Raw genomic sequence first — 20,071 nt, forward strand, 5'->3', positions numbered from 1 at the left:
GGAAGCCTGTAAGAAATGTTATGAAATACTGAAATCCCCACAGAAGAATGTTGTTTGTTAACGTTCTCTGAATGTCAAACCAGTTGGAAAATGTTCCAAAAATGTTATTAAATGTAACCATATTTTAACTTTTAGGAAACGTTCGGATAAAGTAATGAAATTCCCCAAAAATTACATTATTTTGTCAAGTTCCTTAAATGTGCTGAGAACGTTACAAAACCAAGCAACTATCCTGCACCATTCCCAGAAAGATGTGTGAAGGTTGTATGCAAAATAACCTTAGGACAACCATGCTCTCACCAAGCTCTAAGAAACATATGGTTCTCAGAACGTTATGCGCTAGCTGGGCAGGATTCCACAGCTTTTAGAAGAACCATAAGATAAATAGATGAGAGAGGGAGAAAGGGGGAAAGAAGAGGAGTGGATAGAAGGAGAGGGTCTGGATGGGAGGGCTGCATAGCAGTGATCTGATCTGGCAGAGGGAAGATTGCAGGGCACTGGAAAGGACATTTTGTACTGGCGTACGAAAGGTCAGGTTCTGTACCCTTATTCTCCTCTTACCCCCCTTTGCAGTCTGTACATGTGCGTGCACACACACACACACACATACACACACACACACACACACACACACACACACACACACACACACACACACACACACACACACACACACACACACACACACACACACACACACACTGTCAGAACATGGCCAAATTAGGAGTGATAAATTGGATGTTGGAGCGAGAGATTTCCTTTTTAAACAAAACCAAAGAAAAACCTAACTTGTAACCCGTACCAACCTCTCATACAAAGCAATAGAAATCCACAACACACTTCAATGTCTTTTCAGGTCAAGCACATTTGTCAAAATTACAGTTTATTCTATAGGGCTCTGGCTCATTTTGACTCGGCACAACCAAACAAGTGGTGACGCCTATTCATAAACATCCAGGGCCTAGGGTGTGCTGTTCTAGTCTGCCCGCCACGTCAGTCAGTGGCCATGACATGAAACATTAGTATTCACACCATGGGGTAGGTGGAGTGGTGGAGGCTCTGTGTCTGCCAATCAGCTCTGCTTTCAGCTAGCAACCAACGCTCATCAACACCTTGCCTCGCAGATGACCTCCCTGGTGTGTTGCCATGGTGACTGCCTGTGGTACCGCCCCTCGCCGTCGAAACGCTGCAGTGCAGAGAAAAGGGGCAGGATTAGTGGGTTGATACCTCCCGTGAATCCGCCAGCGGTTGCATCTGAAGTCAAGGTCACAAGACTGTGGCTGGCAGGCAGCAGTGTACGTGTCAGTGTACACGTCTTTTTCTGTGTGTTTGTGTGTGTGTACACCTTTATGTATTTTACAATGATGCGTACGTGTGTGTGTGTGTGTGTGTGTGTGTGTGTGTGTGTGTGTGTGTGTGTGTGTGTGTGTGTGTGTGTGTGTGTGTGTGTGTGTGTGTGTGTGTGTGTGTGTGTGTGTGTGTGTGTGTGTGTGTGTGTGTGTGGCATTTCCATGTAAAAGGACCCATGAGCACCAACATGTGAAGTTCATAGGAGCATGTCAAATTACGTGTCTAATGAAAGCTAAGAGTCTATATTTTGGGGGGAAATGAAGGCATAGATACATTTTTCAACCATTTTCCATTCTAAAATTTGGGAATAAGCAAAAGCTTTAATTTCTGGTCAACCAGATGGAAAAGTGGTCTTAGACAACATCTACTGGTATTAGAAATACATCAAGCACAATCATGTTGACGTAAAGACCCTTGCAAACCAATATCGACATTTATATTTAGTTTTGTATCAATTATTTTCCTTCTGTAAGTTTAAGAAACGTTGCCTTGTCAAATTTATTCATTATTAAGTGATTAAAACTCAGTTCTGTTACCAAATCAGTAACGGAATTACTGCAATTGAATTGGCAACAATGGGAAATGATAGTAGTCACAAACTACAGTTGTGTCACCTGCTACTGTCTTCCCTTCCACTGGCATACTGTTATGTTCAGCTCATTACTGTTTTTTTTACCCTCTTTCTGTTGTCAAAGCAAGACTGCGAAAACAGTCTGGACAACCCCTCCTTCTCACTTTCCCTCTTTCTCTCTGCAGCTCTCTCTCTCTCTCTCTCTCTCTCTCTCTCTCTCCTATTTCTCTCTCCTATTTCTCTCTCCTATTTCTCTCCAGTTAATGCCACCTCTCCCGGCTCTTACTGACACCTACCATGACACCTACCACCCACACTCTTAGAAAAAATGGTTCCAAAAGGATTTCTCGGATGTCCCCATTGGACAGGGGCGTCAATCTCATTCCATGGAGGGCCTAGTATCTGCTGGTTTTTAGTTTTTCAGACCTGGACAACCAGGTGTGGGGAGTTCCTTACTAACCAGTGATCTTAATTCATCAATCAAGTCCAAGGAAGGAGGGAAAACCCGGAGACACACGACCCTCTGTGGAATGAGTTTGACACGTGCCGTAGGTGAACCCTTTGTGATTCCAGCTAGAACCATTTTGGGTTCCAGGTAGAACCATTTTGGGTTCCAGGTAGAACCCCTTTGGGTTCCAAGTAGAACCCCTTTGGGTTCCATATAGAACCCTCTGTGGAAGTTAGCACCATTCTAAGAATGTACCCTCTTTCCATTTACTGTGACGAGCATCCTCACCCACTGACCACTGACCCACAACGGATGTCCATGGACTCTGAAAAGTAGTCGAAATTCGGTCAGTCTGCCCTGGCTGGGCCAAATCTGAGCCAGTCATAGACATCTGTTTCTGTCGTTCTTCCCTTTAGTAAGGCAGTTAACCCCCCTCAACAACAGCTCATGGATGACCAATGTGGCAGTTCCCCGCACCTCTCTGATTCAGAGGGGTTGGGGATAAAAGTGGAAGTCAAGTTTTGGTTGGACCTAAAAGAAATGTAATCCTTTTGTGGCAGACATTTTTAATGTGAGAAATCTGAGTCAACGTGTAATTCCGTTATTGTGGAATTGCCCTGTAGCTTTGGCTGCGAATGTGCATGTCTGTCATGTAGACCTTTCCATTACATGTAAGGCGATGCACTCCGGTCCAGTGTTGCAGTGCGGTGGTGCCCCGGCTGTGGAGTCTGCGTTGATTCTCTCCTCTCATATGTTGGGACTCCCAGTCGCTTCTCTGCAAACACCTCACCACCGGTCTGAGGTGGAGGTGTGTGGAGGGTCTGAGGACAACACACACAGAGACATGCACACACCCCGCTGACCCCATCCTCCTCGGGTTTCATCCTCACTGGAGTGTGTGTGTGTGTGTGTGTGTGTGTGTGTGTGTGTGTGTGTGTGTGTGTGTGTGTGTGTGTGTGTGTGTGTGTGTGTGTGTGTGTGTGTGTGTGTGTGTGTGTGTGTGTGTGTGTGTGTGTTTGCTGGAAGTCAGACGGTGTTGTTTCTATTTCTGAATGTGACTATATTTTCTGATAGAGACCCCCGTCTAAATCAATAACTAGGAGGGCAGACTGTTCAACAGGAAGGCTAGGTCCACTTAGGTCTACCTCCCGGCCTCATTGTATATGACTCCTTTCGGGATACTAGAAATATGATATGTGTTTAGATAACGTTCTCCTGTGGGTTTGGAGGAGAAGAGGGAATGTTTATTCAGCTTGATTTAAGGTCTCAATGCAGAAATAGCCGGGTCACACGAAGTATCAGTCGACAGCGGGTCAATCCATTTGAATTCAAAATCACTTTTTTGACAGCATCCCTTTTGATTTAAATAAAACTTTTCATGTTTGCCCGTGGAAAAAGTGGTCAGAAAATGACTTTTGGACCTGAATGCCAAAACATAAAGGTGCTCAAAGTTGACCCATTTTGCAAACCCCAACATACTGAGACGTTCGTGTCTTCATCACTGGAAAAGATAAATGGTTGAGTTTGATATCATTTAAAAGCTTACAAAACAGGGTTGTCAAACTATTTTATAAATTATGACTTTTTTTTTTACCTTTAACTTCAATTATCCAATTATCTTTTTTTCTTTTTGTAGTTTACATCATCTGAGGTTTTTGTGTTGTGCCTGTGTCACACCCTGGCCTTAGTTATCTTTGTTTTCATAATTATTTTAGTTAGGTCAGGGTGTGACATGGGGAAGTTTGTGTGTTTTTGTATTGTCTAGGGTGTTGTAATGTTTAGGGGGTTTAGTAGAGTAGATGGTTTAGTGTTCAGTGTAGGTGTCTAGGAAAGTCTATGGTTGCCTGAATTGGGTCTCAATTAGAGACAGCTGGTTATGGTTGTCTCTGATTGGGAGCCATATTTAAGGCAACCATAGGCTTTAGCTGTTTTGTGGGTAATTGTCTATGTGTAGTGTTTGTGTCAGCACTATCTGTATTTATAGCTTCACGGTCGTCTGTTTGTTGTTTTGTTTCGTTTTCCTTCTTAAAATAAATAGAAGATGTATTTTTCACGCGCTGCGCCTTGGTCCTCTCTCTCTCCCTTTGACGATCGTGACAGCCTGCTATCGGTTGAGACACAAAATGCTCTTGAATACAGGGTGGGTGTCAATTCAATCATAGAAAAATAAATCCCAGAATGGTCATATCCCATCAGACCACTGCAATTTAGCTGATACACCATTTACATTTTAATTACATTTTAACATCTAATTACTACCACAAAGATGGCCACCGGTACTCCCACCATCAAATGTCAACTTAAATGTCCATTCTATTATCAATATTTCTATGATTTCAATAGGTTTCCTATGGCAGATTGACAGTATAATTTAAAACAACAGATATTCTCTGATGTGTGGACCTCCAACCATCGAAAGTTGAAATTGTAATTTTATTCCCATTTTAGTACATTTATCAGCCACCCTGTATTCAAGAGCATTTTGTGTCTCAACCATTGGCGGGCACAACACAAAAACCTCAGTTGATGTAAAATAGAGTCTAAGATACACATTTTTAGATAATTAGCATTTCAAGGTAAAAAAAATTACATTATTTTATTTTTAATTAAATCAATTATAAAATAGTTTGACAACCCTGTTTGTAGGCTTTTATCGCTTTCTGTGCAGTTCTACAAAGGGCAAATATGTTTGGAAGGTTTCATTAAAATCAACATGGATTTACCCCAGTGCTATGGGTGGGGTGCTAGGCAGTGGCTCAGTCACTTCTAGGAATCTCTGGTTCTCTGGCTCATGCCGGAACTGTAGTCTGTCATTAAATGGGTATTAATGAAACTGCTAAATGGTATACATGCTTAGGGATATGGCAACTAATCCATTGTGCATGACTTTGGGAATCTGCTATCTACATCTGCAATGTGCTATTTTTTAACAGACTGAATATTTGGTGCTTTTTTCCCTCCCAAATGCATGCTATGAAAACCATTTCTCTTAGTTATAACTGAAGAAACCTAGTTTGCTAAAATCTATGATGAATTGTGCCCATTGTTCACAATTGACTTTTTCATTTGGAATACTTTAGGGACACCTGTGTCTACATATAGCTACCTAAATGAATGTGACCCAATTACAGTGCATTCGGAAAGTATTCAGACCCCTTGACTTTTTCTAAAAATGTTTACGTTACAGCCTTATTCTAAAATTGATTAAATAAAATCTAAATCATAATCAAATCTACACACAATACCCCATAATGACAAAACATGTTTTTAGAAATTTTTGCACATTTATTAAAACAGGAATACCTTATTTACATACAGTACCAGTCAAAAGTTGGGACACACCTACACGTTCAAGGAGTGTGCAAAGCTGTCATCAAGGCAAAGGGTGGCTACTTTGAAGAATGTCAAATACAAATATATTTTGATTTGTTTAACGCTTTTTTTGGTTACTACGTGATTCCATATGTTATTTCAGTTTTGATGTCGTCACTATTATTCTACAATGTAGAAAATAGTAAAAATAAAGAAAAACCCTTGAATGAGTAGGTGTGTCGAAACTTTTGACAGGTACTGTAAGTATTCAGACCTTTTGTAATGAGACTTGGAAATTAGCTCAGGTGCATCCTTTTTCCATTGATCATCCTTGAGATGTTTCTACAACTTGATTGGAGTCCACCAGTGGTAAATTCAATTGATTGGACATGATTTGGAAAGGCACATACCTGTCTATATAAGGTCCCACAGTTGACAGTGCATGTAAGAGCAAAAACCAAGTCAAGAGGTCGAAGGAATTGTCTGTAGAGCTCCGAGACAGGATTGTGTCGAGGCACAGATCTGGGGTAGGGTACCAAAACATGTCTGCTGCATTGAAGGTCCCCAAGAACACAGTGGCCTCCATTATTCTTAAATGGAAAAAGTTTGGAACCAACAAGACTCTTCCTAGAACTGGCTGCCCGGCAAACTGAGCAATCGGGGGAGAAGGTCCTTGGTCAGGGAGGTGACCAAGAACCCGATGGTCACTCTTACAGAGCTCCAGAGTTCCTCTGTGGAGATTGTTATCCTTCTGGAAGTTTCTCCCATCTTTGCAGCACTCCAACAATCAGGCCTTCTATGGTAGAGTGACTAGATGGAAGCCACTCCTCAGTAAAAGTCACATGACAACACGCTTGGAGTTTGCCAAAGGCACCTAAAGCCTCTACGACCATGAGAAACAAGATTCTCTGGTCTGATGAAACCGAGATTGAACTCTTTGGCCTGAATGCCTAGTGTCACGTCTGGAGGAAGCCTGGCACCATCCCTACAATGAAGCATGGTGGTGGCAGCATCATGCTGTGGGGATGTTTTCCAGCAGCAGGGACTGGGAGACTAGTCAGGATCGAGGGAAAGATGAACAGAGCAAAGTACAGAGAGATCCTTGATGAAAACCTGTTCCAGATCGCTCAGGACCTCAGAATGGGGCGAAGGTTCAACTTCCAACAGGACAATTACCCTAAGCACACATCCAAGACAAAGCAGGAGTGGCTTCGAGAAAAGTCTTTGAATGTCCTTGTGGCCCAGCCAGAGCCCGGACTTGAACCCGATCGAACATCTCTGGAGAGGCCTCCCGAGTGGTGCAGTGGTCTAAGGAGATCCTGGTTCAAGTCCAGGCTCTGTCGCAGCTGAACCATGGCGCGGCGTACAATTGGCCCAGCTTTGTCCGGGTCAGGGGAGGGTTTGGCCGGCCGGGATGGCCTTGTCCCATCGTGCTCTAGCAACTCCTGTGGCGGGCCGGGCGCATGCACGCTGGAACGGTCGTCAGGTGTACGGTATTGTTTCCTCCGACACATTGGTGCGGCTGGATCCTTGTGTTTCAGAGGATGCACGGCTCTCGACCTTCACCTCTCCCGAGTCCGTACGGGAGTTGCAGAGATGGGACAAGACTGTAACTACCAATTGGATACCTTGAAATTGGGGAGAAAAAGGGAAGAAAGAAACCTGAAAATAGCTGTGCAGCAACGCTCCCCATCCAACCTGACAGAGCTTGAGAGGATCTGCAGAGAAAAATGGGAGAAACTCCCCAAATACATGTGTGCCAAGCTTGTAGCGTCATACCCAAGAAGACTTGATGCTGTAATCGCTGCCAAAGGTGCTTCAACAAAGTACTGAGTAAAGTGTTACTTATGTAAATGTGATATTTCTGGTTTTTATTTTTCATAAATTTGCAAACATCTCTAAAAAACTATTTTTGCTTTGTCATTATGGGCTATTGTGTGTAGATTGATGAGGGGGGGGGGGCGATTTAATACATTTTAGAATAAGGCTGTAACGTAACAAAATGTGGAAAAAGTCAAGGGGTCTGAATACTTTCCAAATGCACTTAATGTCATGTAAAATAACAACAACAACCACAGCCAGTACTGTTTTACTGTTACAATAGGAGTAGGTCTACCTGTAGCTGCCATAGTGTGAGAAAAGGCACTTACTGTACACAGTCACAGCCCTGCCCCAGTTATTGTGAATGGCTGGCATTGTGAAGGCAAATAGACTGTCAGTCTATTTGGACCACTGTGTTGACACAACTCAGGCCCTCATATTTACCCTTTTTGGCTGTTTCATGAAAACCTCACCCTCGGGACATTGGGCCGGACTGACTCGCCATGTGTTCCTGTTGTGGTTATAAACACAGATTTTAAAAACGTGAAAAGTAAGTAAAAGTAAGTAGGGGTGCGTGCTCGGGGGTAGTAGGGGGTACCTGCTTAGTAGAGTGTTGTGCCTGCGCTCTTAACCTGAACTGGATTAGTCCCGCCCTCTCCACGCCACCCCCCTTCAGTCATCACTTCAGGCAGGCCTCAGTAGTACTGCACTATCACGCTGACTACTGAGAAGCCAAAAAAGAACGACACGTATAGAATGTAGGTCTGTTGCACTTGGCAGAAAGATGAAGTGTCACTACAGATGAGATGCCGTTCTTAAAGGGACATCACACTTTCAAATCAAAGTCTGTCAGACGTTTTCAGACCTCTGAAGTATTCTAATGTCAAGATTAAACCACAACTGATGCCGTGGGATGTGGTTTAATCTTGACCCCACTCTACATTTTGAGGTCTGAAAACATCTGACTTTTGAGTGAAATGTGTCTTTAAGTTCCAGTACCCTTTGCCATCAAATCTAACTGTCTCTGTCGGTCTCTGTGTCAGTGCGGGGATGTCGCCCTGGGAAGATCGTGCAGATGTCAGAGGCTGAGGTGAGGGGCCTCTGCATCAAGTCCAGAGAGATCTTCCTCAGCCAGCCCATCCTCCTGGAACTGGAGGCTCCCCTCAAAATCTGTGGTAGGTGGTGATGATGACGACAGTGATGATGAATCCCCACTACATCTCCCCTCCACTTTTTAACCTCATCACATTGAGTGTGATTTATTATAGCGCCATACAATTACATTATTATAGGATCTCTGTCTAGCGCATTGAGTAAATGCCTCTCCGGGGATTATGAAGATCTGTTGGTCGGCGCAGAATCTGTGTATCTCGAACGCACATCGTTTCCCCCTCATGTCCAGTTCTGTACCTGTTATTCATGAATTGCCTTGACTGTGGATAGCTAGGCTAGGGTAGTTACGTTCCTCCTATCTCTTCCCTCCTCCCTCTCTCAGGTGACATCCACGGCCAGTACACAGACCTGCTGCGGCTCTTTGAGTACGGGGGCTTCCCGCCCGAGGCCAACTACCTCTTCCTGGGGGACTACGTGGACCGAGGGAAGCAGTCCCTGGAAACCATCTGTCTACTGCTGGCCTACAAGATCAAATACCCCGAGAACTTCTTCCTCCTCAGGGGCAACCACGAGTGTGCCTCCATCAACCGTATCTACGGCTTCTACGACGAGTGTGAGTAGCATGCCTGCTTGCACACACGCTCTGCACACACAGACACTTCAATACATTGCCTAGTGCAATTGTCTGGGTTTCATACAAGTAATTGAGCCAAATACCCCACCGCGACACGCACACTAATGAATGCTTATTTGGAAAAACAAATGCAGCCCTTCAATACAGGGCAGCATCTGTTACAAGAGTAAAGTTGCTGGAATTATAAGAGCCCAGATGTTATAAAGTGTGGTTTTTTTTTGCCTCACTGTTTCTCCAGGTAAGCGCAGATTCAACATAAAGCTGTGGAAGACATTTACTGACTGCTTCAACTGCCTTCCCATCGCTGCCATCGTGGATGAGAAGATCTTCTGTTGCCATGGAGGTACAGCACTGCTGGAGGAGCTGCCACTCAAAACTCCCTGTCTATGACCTGGCTGTTAAACGATCGTCGTCTTGCTCAGCAAATGAATATGAAAGTTGATGTAGCAAACCTTTTCCCGTAACTGTCAGTCAAACGAACACCCTATAGAACAAATCATTATTTTGTGCTTTACAATAATTATTACATACTATGCATCTGTTCCACATGTATACAACGGAATAACAATGCAAGCAGGCATTGGACATGAGTCATGACTATGACTAGGTGCAACAAAATTGTTAAAGGCTCTGTGTAGAGCAGTATCCTACAACGTGCTGGTTCTGGTAGGAAAAGTGACCTTGAAAGTGTGTGGATTTTAAATGGATGTGTTTTTGATTACTGTGACTGAGTGCTATTGTCTCTGTGCTCCTCTGTCTCCTACCAGGCCTCTCTCCAGACCTGCAGTCTATGGAGCAGATCCGTCGCATCATGAGACCCACAGACGTCCCTGACACGGGTAGGTCCACACACACACACACACACACACACACACACACACACACACACACACACACACACACACACACACACACACACACACACACACACACACACACACACACACACACACACACACACACACACACACACCTCTCCAACATTACAAAAACAAGTGCTATTTCCTTTAGCGGCTAGTAGTGGTCAGTATTTCCTAAGAACATTTTTATTGAATTGCCCACAGTAAAGTGTGATCCCAGATTATTGTACTGTACAATGGAGCTAATTCTTTAAAGATTTTTTGATTCTCTAAACCAATTGACTTTGACATGACCATATATGGGTTATTTAAAAATGATTTAAAAGACTGTTCATGTGTCCAGGATCAACCTATTGTTATGTCAATACAGTAGACCTATGTATAGTTATATCTAAATAAGGTTCTGATACTCACTGTATAAGTCACAGAAACCTGACTGTCTGGTTCATTTTAAAGAGAAGTACATTTTGACCAAGTCCAGTATCGGCTCATCAGACCTTTCTAGAACACATCTCCTTATATGGTCGCGATGTGAACCACCGAGGCCATTGTTCGCGTCTCAGATCCTGCTGTGTGTGTGTGTGTGTGTGTGTGTGTGTGTGTGTGTGTGTGTGTGTGTGTGTGTGTGTGTGTGTGTGTGTGTGTGTGTGTGTGTGTGTGTGTGTGTGTGTGTTTTTTCCAGGGTTGCTGTGTGACCTGCTGTGGTCGGACCCAGACAAAGACGTTCAGGGTTGGGGGGAGAATGACCGCGGGGTCTCGTTCACATTTGGGGCTGATGTGGTCAGCAAGTTCCTCAACCGCCACGATCTGGACCTCATCTGCAGAGCCCACCAGGTACAACTGAACTGACCTGTCATTCTGCTAGGGGAAAAAGACTACCCACTGGGCACAAACTGGTTGAGTCAACATTGTTTCAACATAATTAGTCAACGCATTGTGACGTGGAATCTACGTGGAACATAAATTGTATTTGAAAAAAAGTCATCAACGTAAACTGTTGTTTTGACGGTAACATTTCGTTTTTGACAGTAATTTTTTTTTATTTTTTTTATCCCCTTTTCTCCCCAATTTTCGTGGTATCCAATCGCTAGTAATTACTATCTTGTCTCATCGCTACAACTCCCGTACGGGCTCGGGAGAGACGAAGGTCGAAAGCCATGCGTCCTCCGAAGCACAACCCAACCAAGCCGCACTGCTTCTTTAACACAGCGCGCCTCCAACCCGGAAGCCAGCCGCACCAATGTGTCGGAGGAAACACCGTGCACCTGGCCCCCTTGGTTAGCGCGCACTGCGCCCGGCCCGCCACAGGAGTCGCTGGAGCGCGATGAGACAAGGATATCCCTACCGGCCAAACCCACCCTAACCCGGACGACGCTAGCCCAATTGTGCGTCGCCCCACGGACCTCCCGGTCGCGGCCGGCTGTGACAGAGCCTGGGCGCGAACCCAGAGACTCTGGTGGCGCAGTTAGCACTGCGATGCAGTGCCCTAGACCACTGTGACAGTAACATTTCAACCACACGATTATGTCATCATGGTAACCAAATTTCAACAGAGACAAACCTTGTATAAAATATTTTGAGTTTGTACCTTTAAAACAATGTCAGATCTTCAATGTTATATCCACTGTCAGAAAAAACAATAGGCTGGGTAAGCACCTACTAAAGAATTGATATATCTACAGTCTCCCATCCAGGGGTTTAACCAAGCCCAGCCCTGATTAGCTATGATGTTTGACACTGACTATTAATAATGTGCTATCGTGAGAATGATTGTTGAGAGATCTTCACTTTAAAACTAAATAGATTCACTGTTGCTATACGTCATTCCAAAGAGTAGGTTTAACAGAGCAAATTAAAATGGGACCATACATTATCGCTTTTATCCTCAATGATGCTATTTAGGCCTATATTGCATTTGAAAAGTAATCAACAGCTATAGTTTCAATTAAACCAAGGATGCACCTAAAAATAGACAATACAAAAGACCTAGGGTTACAAGCTCTGGTTTGATTTAAAATGTAATGATATTTAGTGGCAACGCAACCAAATATCAACATTTGAAGGCGATGTATCTACTGCTTGGATACTTCCATCTGTGTCACTGACTTAGTCTGGCTTTAATTCCAATTAGTTTTCAAATGAATCATTAATATGTTGGATTCACATCTCCATCTCAACCAAAAATGAACGTTAAAGAATGGGAGTGTCTCAGATGGAACTATCCCAGCAGTAGATACATCTCCTTTAAATGTTGATATTGGGTTATATTGTCAACCAAACAGGATTCAATATTACATTGTAATACCGTAAATAGACTAAAGTTTAAGGCTCTTTTACAAACGTTTGTAACGTTCAACCTTAAAATGAGTAATACATCCATGGCCACATTTTAAGGTTCCTGTTTCTATAAAGGTCTTCTTCTGTAATCATATAAAAGATGTATGTTCGAGATCGCATGCATAGGTTGTCGCAGGTCTGTAGAGAACTTCGCAATTGCTGTAATAATCTGCGCAGAATCTTGAACAGTATTGATTACTTGTACCAGGTACAATTTATTTTTTAGACTTTTTACCCCTAATTTTGTGAGTCCCCTATGGACTCCGGAGAGGCGATGGTCGAGAGCCTCCGAAACACGACTCTGTCAAGCCGTACTGCTCGCTTAACCCGGACGCCAGATGCACCAATGTCAAAAGTCAGCGTGCATGTGCCCAGCCCGCCACAAGGAGTCACTAGAGCGCGATGGGACAAGGACATCCCGACCGGCCAAACCCTCCCCTAACCCGGATGCCGCTGGGCTAATTGTGCACCGCCTCATGGGTCTCCCGGTCGCGACACAGGCTGGGATCAAACCCGGGTCTGTAGTGACGCCTCAAGCACTGCAGGGCAGTGCCTTAGACCGCTGCGCCACTCGGGAGGCCCTGTACCATGTACTTTTAATGTAATCTCAACTGCAATCCAGGTCATTTGGTTCTGCTATTAGATGACCCACAGTGATAACACATTCATCTCTTATCAAAAATATCTGACATTGTTTTCCCATTTGAACTTTGCTGTGCTTTTAAATGGTTGAAAGCACAGCGTACGACATTCGGGTGACAACTGAACCAAAAATCTGACCAAATTTTTCCATTGGAATTTGGTTGTGCTTTTAGGTGGTTTAAAGCATAGTGATAACACATTGCAAATTCAACTAAATGTTGGCTGTCTTTTTGAGCGGGTGAATATAGGTTGTAAACTCTTTAACGTCTCAACCAAATAGGACCCAATTATCCACATATGCCCAGTAGGTAGCCTATAGTTTAGTCTAGTCTAGGTTCTAGACTAAGCAAGCTCATAATCATAATGTACTACATTCATGGCCAGTGACCCTTGCCCTTCCTATTCTACCTTTCCTGTGTCTTTCCAACTGTCTATCTTTCCCATAAAGGAAAGGGGGATACCTAGTCAGTTGTACAACTGAAATGTGTCTTCTGCATTTAACCCAACCTTTCTGAATCAGAGAGGTGCGGGGGGCTGCCTTAATCGACATCCATGTCATCGGCGCCCGGGGGAACAGTGGGTTAACTTACCTTACTCAGGGGCAGAACGACAGATTATTACCTTGTCAGCTCGGGGATTCGATCCAGCAACCTTTTGGTTACTGGCCCAACGCTCCTACCCGCCAGGCTCATAAGCCACTCCTTAAAAAAAAAAAATACTACCTTCACTCTTAGATAAAGCACTCATACACTGACATACACACAGACAACAGCACATGAAAAGTATTATACACCTCACTTGCTGTTGCAATACTACAACTTAACTCTAAAATACATTGACTATCTTGACTGTGATACTGCGGGTCCTCTGATGTGCTGACTGTGTGTGTGTGTGTGTGTCTCCACCAGGTGGTGGAGGATGGATATGAGTTCTTTGCCAAGCGGCAGCTGGTGACTCTGTTCTCAGCTCCTAACTACTGTGGAGAGTTTGACAATGCCGGCGGCATGATGAGTGTTGATGAGACCCTGATGTGCTCCTTCCAGGTAAAAGCGGTGTCATTGGCACCACTGACAACCACAGCTGGTTTCCGTCTGTATGGCGTACAATTGGTGTGGATGTAAAATCAGAGACACTGACTGCGAACATTCTCATAAGTCCCTAAAATGTATCATTCCACACAGTGAAGTTTGTACAATGTTTAAGCAATAAGCCTCTTGTCCATTCTGTATTGTAACTATATCACGACTATCACTGGGATACACCTGGGGCCGAACAACCCTTAGGTGTGATATAATTATACTGTTTAGTCTCTTATTGTGTCTATTAGTATTAATGATTCACCAAACATATTAAAGAATTGGGTACAATTATACAGGTGGTATATGCCTTTGGTTGGGATTTAGATGTATGATCCGTGTATCTGTCCTTGTCCACTATAACTGTGCAGATCCTGAAGCCATCTGAGAAGAAGGCCAAGTACCAGTATGGAGGGATGAACTCCGGCCGACCTGTCACCCCGCCCCGCACAGCCGTCCCGCCAAAGAAACGGTGAAGGTGGGAGCGAGAGCGAGGAAGGAGATGAGCGGACGTCGTGGACGAGCGACGGTCCCTCATCCGCTTTCCACAAGAGAAAACACTTGTCAGCGAAAGTAGATAAAACCCAAAGCAAAGTTTTTGATTTTATGCCCCCCGCCACCCGTTTTTTGATTTTACTTCCCCTCTGAACTTTTGTCACGCACCGCTCTCCTGCCAAAGGCTTTTTTAGCAACTCTGTAACCAACCACACTTGTTTTTTTATAGTCATTCTGTTTGCAGAAGTGTTTTTTCTTCTTCTTGCGTTTTTGGGCTTATGGCAGAATGACCGGCTACTAGCTCCAGTTGAGCATTTCATTCCTATCCAGTAAGAACAGGTGTTAATGACGACTGCTGGGTTTTCAATAAAATTACAAAAAAATGGGGAATAAACCTTTTTATTATATGGTCCGGTTTTTTATTTATTTTTATTGATAGTGCCTTCTATGCAGAAACAAATAGAACACCTACTCCATTAATCCTTGTTTGTTTCGATGTCCACTCAGGTACTGAACAAAGACATGAACCAAAATCTAAAAACAATCCATTTAATGTCATCAAAAACTATTCCAACAGAAAGTTGCAAAACATGTACATAGACATAGCCATGATTCCCTTCGCTGTAGTAGCACATGTTAAATGTCTGTTGCACAATCATACAGTACGATCCTGACAGATCAAATCCCTGCTCACAGCCACAACCTAAAACTGATTGGCATGATTGTGGTTCCATAAAACAAAGCTGAAATTGTATTAAAACACTGTACAGTAACATGTATGTAACAATGGCATTTATATTCGTGAAAAGACTCTCTTCTCATAACCAGGGTCTCAAAAACCATGTTAAGGCTTAGTGCCTAAAGTACTTTTACAACAGCTATTATTTAACTATCTTACAACTAATAATTGAATCGCTATTGCCTCGATCTGGTCTCGCTCCCTAAAAAGAGGTTGTTCAAAAGTATGTCGGACTCTTGGCCTTTGCTATATTTCAGTCTTTCCTACTCAAGTAATGTGTTATTACGCAACTCTAGGCTGTCAACGGTGATCTACAGTATACGACCTCACTGTGACGACAATCCCATGTTAAATCATTCAGACAAGGTCATGACCCAGAGTCCTGACTCCTGACAGAAATAACTCATAGTAATGGTTCCGATTCTCCACCATTTTCCTGAAGTGTGCACACTCCTCGCCATGGATTTAAAAGCATTGCTTGGAGGGAGTTTCCACTTTCCACTATTGTTAACGTCAATGCAAGAAAGTGCACACTTTGGGCGAAGGGTGGAGAATTGGGGTGTATTCAAAACAGGGCCATTGTCCTCATCAGCCCTTCATCCAGCCCTTTTGAAACCAAACGGCTGTTTCACTCAACACTTTATGCACAGGTACCTCGTTTATGACTTAGTTCACTCCATTCCGAAAACTCACTCATACACATTGATCAAATCAAAAGAAAAGATTTCATGAGAGGGAAATTAGAATAAAGAGATTCTCCGGTACTTTTGTATACCTTTTAGCTAGTAGTTGTGAAAGTAGCGCTCATGAGCCAAAAGTGGTTCTGAGAAAATTGCACACTACATCACGTGCAGATATGTGCACCACGTCATGGCTCTCCCTCTGCTGTGTGTGCATCTTGCTAGCTGACACTCAAATGGCGAGGGCGCTGAAGCTCATTGGCTATAACTCGAATTGCTAGGGTGGCCCAACGTGGGGGAAAATGTCGGGAAAATGAAACAGCTTCTCGAAAAAGAGGCTTTCAAACTAGGGATTTTGTTGCTAATTGAGGTAAGACAGTAATTCTGCTCATAGACTACACATGTATAAATTACACCTTGACACAGCCCAAAGTGGAACGTTAAAAAAAGACTTAGAAGTCACAAGTTCCGGAGCATTAAACAATAAAACAATGGAGAATAAAATAAGAGTAATGGAGAAAGTCTAGAAACCAAAAAAAGAGCAAACACACACAACATGGTTCATGCAGTAGTTTGTAAGGTTCTAATCATTGCGTTCATTCGTAGAACAAAATTGGAAATGGGCAAAAATAAATACATTTATAGTCCTAAAAATCTCTAGCTTGAAAGCCCAGTTTTGGAAAATAAAGTGATTTGTTGTCATTTATTGTGTTCATGGCACTCTTTATACTGGCATTTTAAAAATGTTAAATCTGACTCCAAGTCAGTCATCGTGGCCATGACACATTCAAGAAATGAAAATCGGCAGAGAATTGTGTCTCGAATTGTGATTTAGTGTTATGGTAATGCCGTAAAATGTAAGGCCCTATAATGGCCTACTGTAATGCAGTTTAGCTAGTACTCCCACTGTGTGTGACACTCTATGAAGTATGAAGCTCAAAGATTGGCAGATAGACACCTTGCCCAGCGCTAAATCCTCAAACAATGACAGCTAGCAGCCATTCTAGTTTGTGATCCTACTTCAAAATAGGTTACTCTAGTAAATGACCAACAGCGAAACAAAACCGTTACTTTAAATCTAACCAATTCACCTCATCGACACTACAGAATAGCTGCCACTTTTTCGGGGTCATTGTCAGAAGTGAAACATTTAATTACATCGAGACAAACACACCCTGCTTATGACAAAGCATGAAGCCTAGGTTTTTTTCCTTTTTGAGAAAGCTGGAACTGCACGCCTTTGTGTACACCACACCTAAGGCAAAATCTCTATTTAAACAAAATGACTAGGTAGGTTGGCCAAGCGGAATGGAGTTAAGGTCAGACTCGATGCTAACAGAGGACATGAATGGGTTAGGAATATGGTTAGGCTCCCAGAAGCTGCTTGGCTAACAGGGGACTGGAGTGGTCCTATCAATAAACTTATTTTGTTTCTAAAACCAGTCCTACTAGGCCATTATCCTCACGTAAACAGGAAGTGAGTCAGACACAGGGCAATCGGATGACTGTGACACCTAGGTCAGGTGGTTGAAACGATGAGTCACAGATAGAAAGGTAACATAACTGAGCAGACACGATAATCTTATGTGGAATGGTGAATAGGTTTTTTTCTGTACATGACATCGGTTTTACTCTACTGAACACGCCATAGGTGGTACCTCTCCACTCCAATGGGCTAAAAATTTAGGAATGTGCTGATGTCGACAGGCTAATGTCCATGTTTTCTGTGTAATATGGTAACTCTGTTCTGATGTGTAAATAACAATAATGAAGAGACCTAGCTGTAACCAAACTGAATATACAAAAAATGATTTCATTGCTCTTCCGTGGTAAAACAATGTTCTATTTCATATCGTCATGATATCAAAACCGAAACATTAGTTTTAAATCAAATCAAATACTTTGTTGAAAAGAATAAGTAAATCAACTTCAGAGACAGTAATCGTATGATTTGTTCTGTCGTTTCTAGGCAGGATTATAATAAATGGGACTACTTAGTGTAACAATACATTAGCTCTCCAAAAACTCACACAGCTACAGTACTTGACTAAAGTTAATGCCTTACATAAAAAGCTCTAAAGCTAAGAAAACAAATAACTTTACACCATTTTTTCCCTTCAAAATCCTTAAAATGGTCCAACTCAAAAATAACGAAAACGACCCAAGTTTAGAGCGGTCTGGCACTGACTGTGTCCATTATTCCGAGAGGCAACCAGTGATGTCTTCTTATCACTGTAAACCACTTGTGAAGTAAGTAGCAAGCATTCATATAGAATTATTCCCTTAAAGTCGGCTCTTAAGGCCATTCTTGCAGTTATTTCAGTGAGTATAGTGTATGTATGTGGCAGATGGAGAGGTAACACTCAAATCGCTTGTATAATATCTATTGTGGTTAGTACTAAATTCATTTTGATACAGGCTTTATATGCAGGCAGCTCTCTATTCCCAGCCTAGGTCCTTCTAGGTATAAAAATGGCATTTGGTAGCAGTGGTCGCTCAATTTATGAATGGCCATGGAGGCGCCTGTCGTTCGAAACAACAGGGACTGGTGACGGATGGTGGTGGTCCCTCTGGTGTGCCTGTCTAGACCAGTAGACGCAGCAGGAAAGAAAGGCCAGCCCCGATGGAGAGGCCCAGGCCCAGGAAGAAAGTCATCAGGGCCCCGGCCGTCTCTGCATCTTTGGACGCCACCAGCCTGGGAGGACAGAGAGAAAGGGTTACAGGGATGTAGAAATAGAGGATGACACATACTGATAGATATGATGAGCCAGACAGTATACACATAGATACAGTATGCAGGTACAGTGAAATGTATTTCTTGCTCTTGCCCAACAATGCAGTACTCAATTTCAGTAGTACTATTAAATAAAGTGAAGTAGAACAAAAACACAAGAAATAGAAATAAGAACACAGGAAAGTAAGTAAGCTATATACAGGGTCAGTTCCAATACCATATTTACAATGTGCAGGGATACTGGAGTGATAGAGGTAGATATGTAGAGGGGTAAGGTGACTAGGCATCAGGATCTATGATAAACAGAGTAGCAGCAGCGTATATGATGATTGTATGTAAAGTACCAGTCCAAAGTTTGGACACCTACTCATTAAAGCTGGTTGATGGTTTTTGCGACTGCACTTTTGAAATTTTCTGGATTGACTGACCTTCATGTCTTAAAGTAACGATGGACTGTTGTTTCTCTTTGCCAATTTTAGCTGTTCTTGCCATAATATCGACTTGGTATTTTACCAAATAGGCCTATCTTCTGTATACCCCCCTACCTTGTCACAACACAACTGATTGGCTCAAATGCATTAAGGAAATAAATTCCACAAATTAACTTTTAACAAGGCACATCTGTTAATTGAAATGCATTCCAGGTGACTACCTCATGAAGCTGGTTAAGATAATGCTGAGAGTGTGCAAATCAAGGCAAATGGTGGAACTTGGAAGAATCTAAAATATGAAATATATTTTGATTTGTTTAACACTTTTTTGGTTACTACATGATTCCATCTGTGTTATTTCATAGTTTATGTCTTCACTATTATTCTACAATGTAGAAAATATGAAAAATAAAGAAAAACCCTTGAATGAGTAGGTGTGTCCAAACTTTTTACTGGTACTGTATGTGTGTGTGTGTATGTGTGTGTGTGTGTGTGTGTGTGTGTGTGTGTGTGTGTGTGTGTGTGTGTGTGTGTGTGTGTGTGTGTGTGTGTGTGTGTATAGTGTCAGTACATGGTTCTGGTTTTAGAGGTTATGCAGGAAGTAAACACAGAAGTTGGTCTGGGTTAGGGGAGGGTTTGGCCAGCCAGGATGTCCTTGTCCCACGGCACTCTAGCAACTCCTTGTGGGGTCGCCAGCTGGACGGTGTTTAGTCCGACACATTGGTGCGGCTGGCTTCCGGGTTAAGCGAGCAGTGTCTCAAGAAGCAGTGAGGCTTGGCTCTCAACCATCGCCTCTCCCGAGTCCGTATGGGAGTTGCACCGATGGGA

At 43.0% G+C, this 20,071-nt stretch overlaps 1 protein-coding gene across 1 annotated transcript in view; it reads left to right on the forward strand.

Annotated features, from left to right (window-relative positions):
- The window catches only part of LOC120030686 (serine/threonine-protein phosphatase PP1-beta catalytic subunit), a 32,140-nt gene extending 17,071 nt beyond the window's left edge, over positions 1-15,069 (forward strand). The window contains exons 2-8 of the mRNA XM_038976136.1: positions 8,546-8,677; positions 8,998-9,228; positions 9,488-9,592; positions 10,017-10,088; positions 10,792-10,943; positions 13,997-14,131; positions 14,536-15,069. Of these exons, the coding sequence (XP_038832064.1) occupies positions 8,546-8,677; positions 8,998-9,228; positions 9,488-9,592; positions 10,017-10,088; positions 10,792-10,943; positions 13,997-14,131; positions 14,536-14,640 (932 nt within the window). The 3' untranslated portion in view covers positions 14,641-15,069. The remainder of the gene's footprint in view (positions 1-8,545; positions 8,678-8,997; positions 9,229-9,487; positions 9,593-10,016; positions 10,089-10,791; positions 10,944-13,996; positions 14,132-14,535) is intronic.
- Positions 15,070-20,071: the final 5,002 nt, after the last annotated feature.

The sequence above is a fragment of the Salvelinus namaycush genome, chromosome 36, assembly GCF_016432855.1.
Source record: "Salvelinus namaycush isolate Seneca chromosome 36, SaNama_1.0, whole genome shotgun sequence".
Classification (NCBI taxonomy): Eukaryota; Metazoa; Chordata; class Actinopteri; order Salmoniformes; family Salmonidae; genus Salvelinus; species Salvelinus namaycush.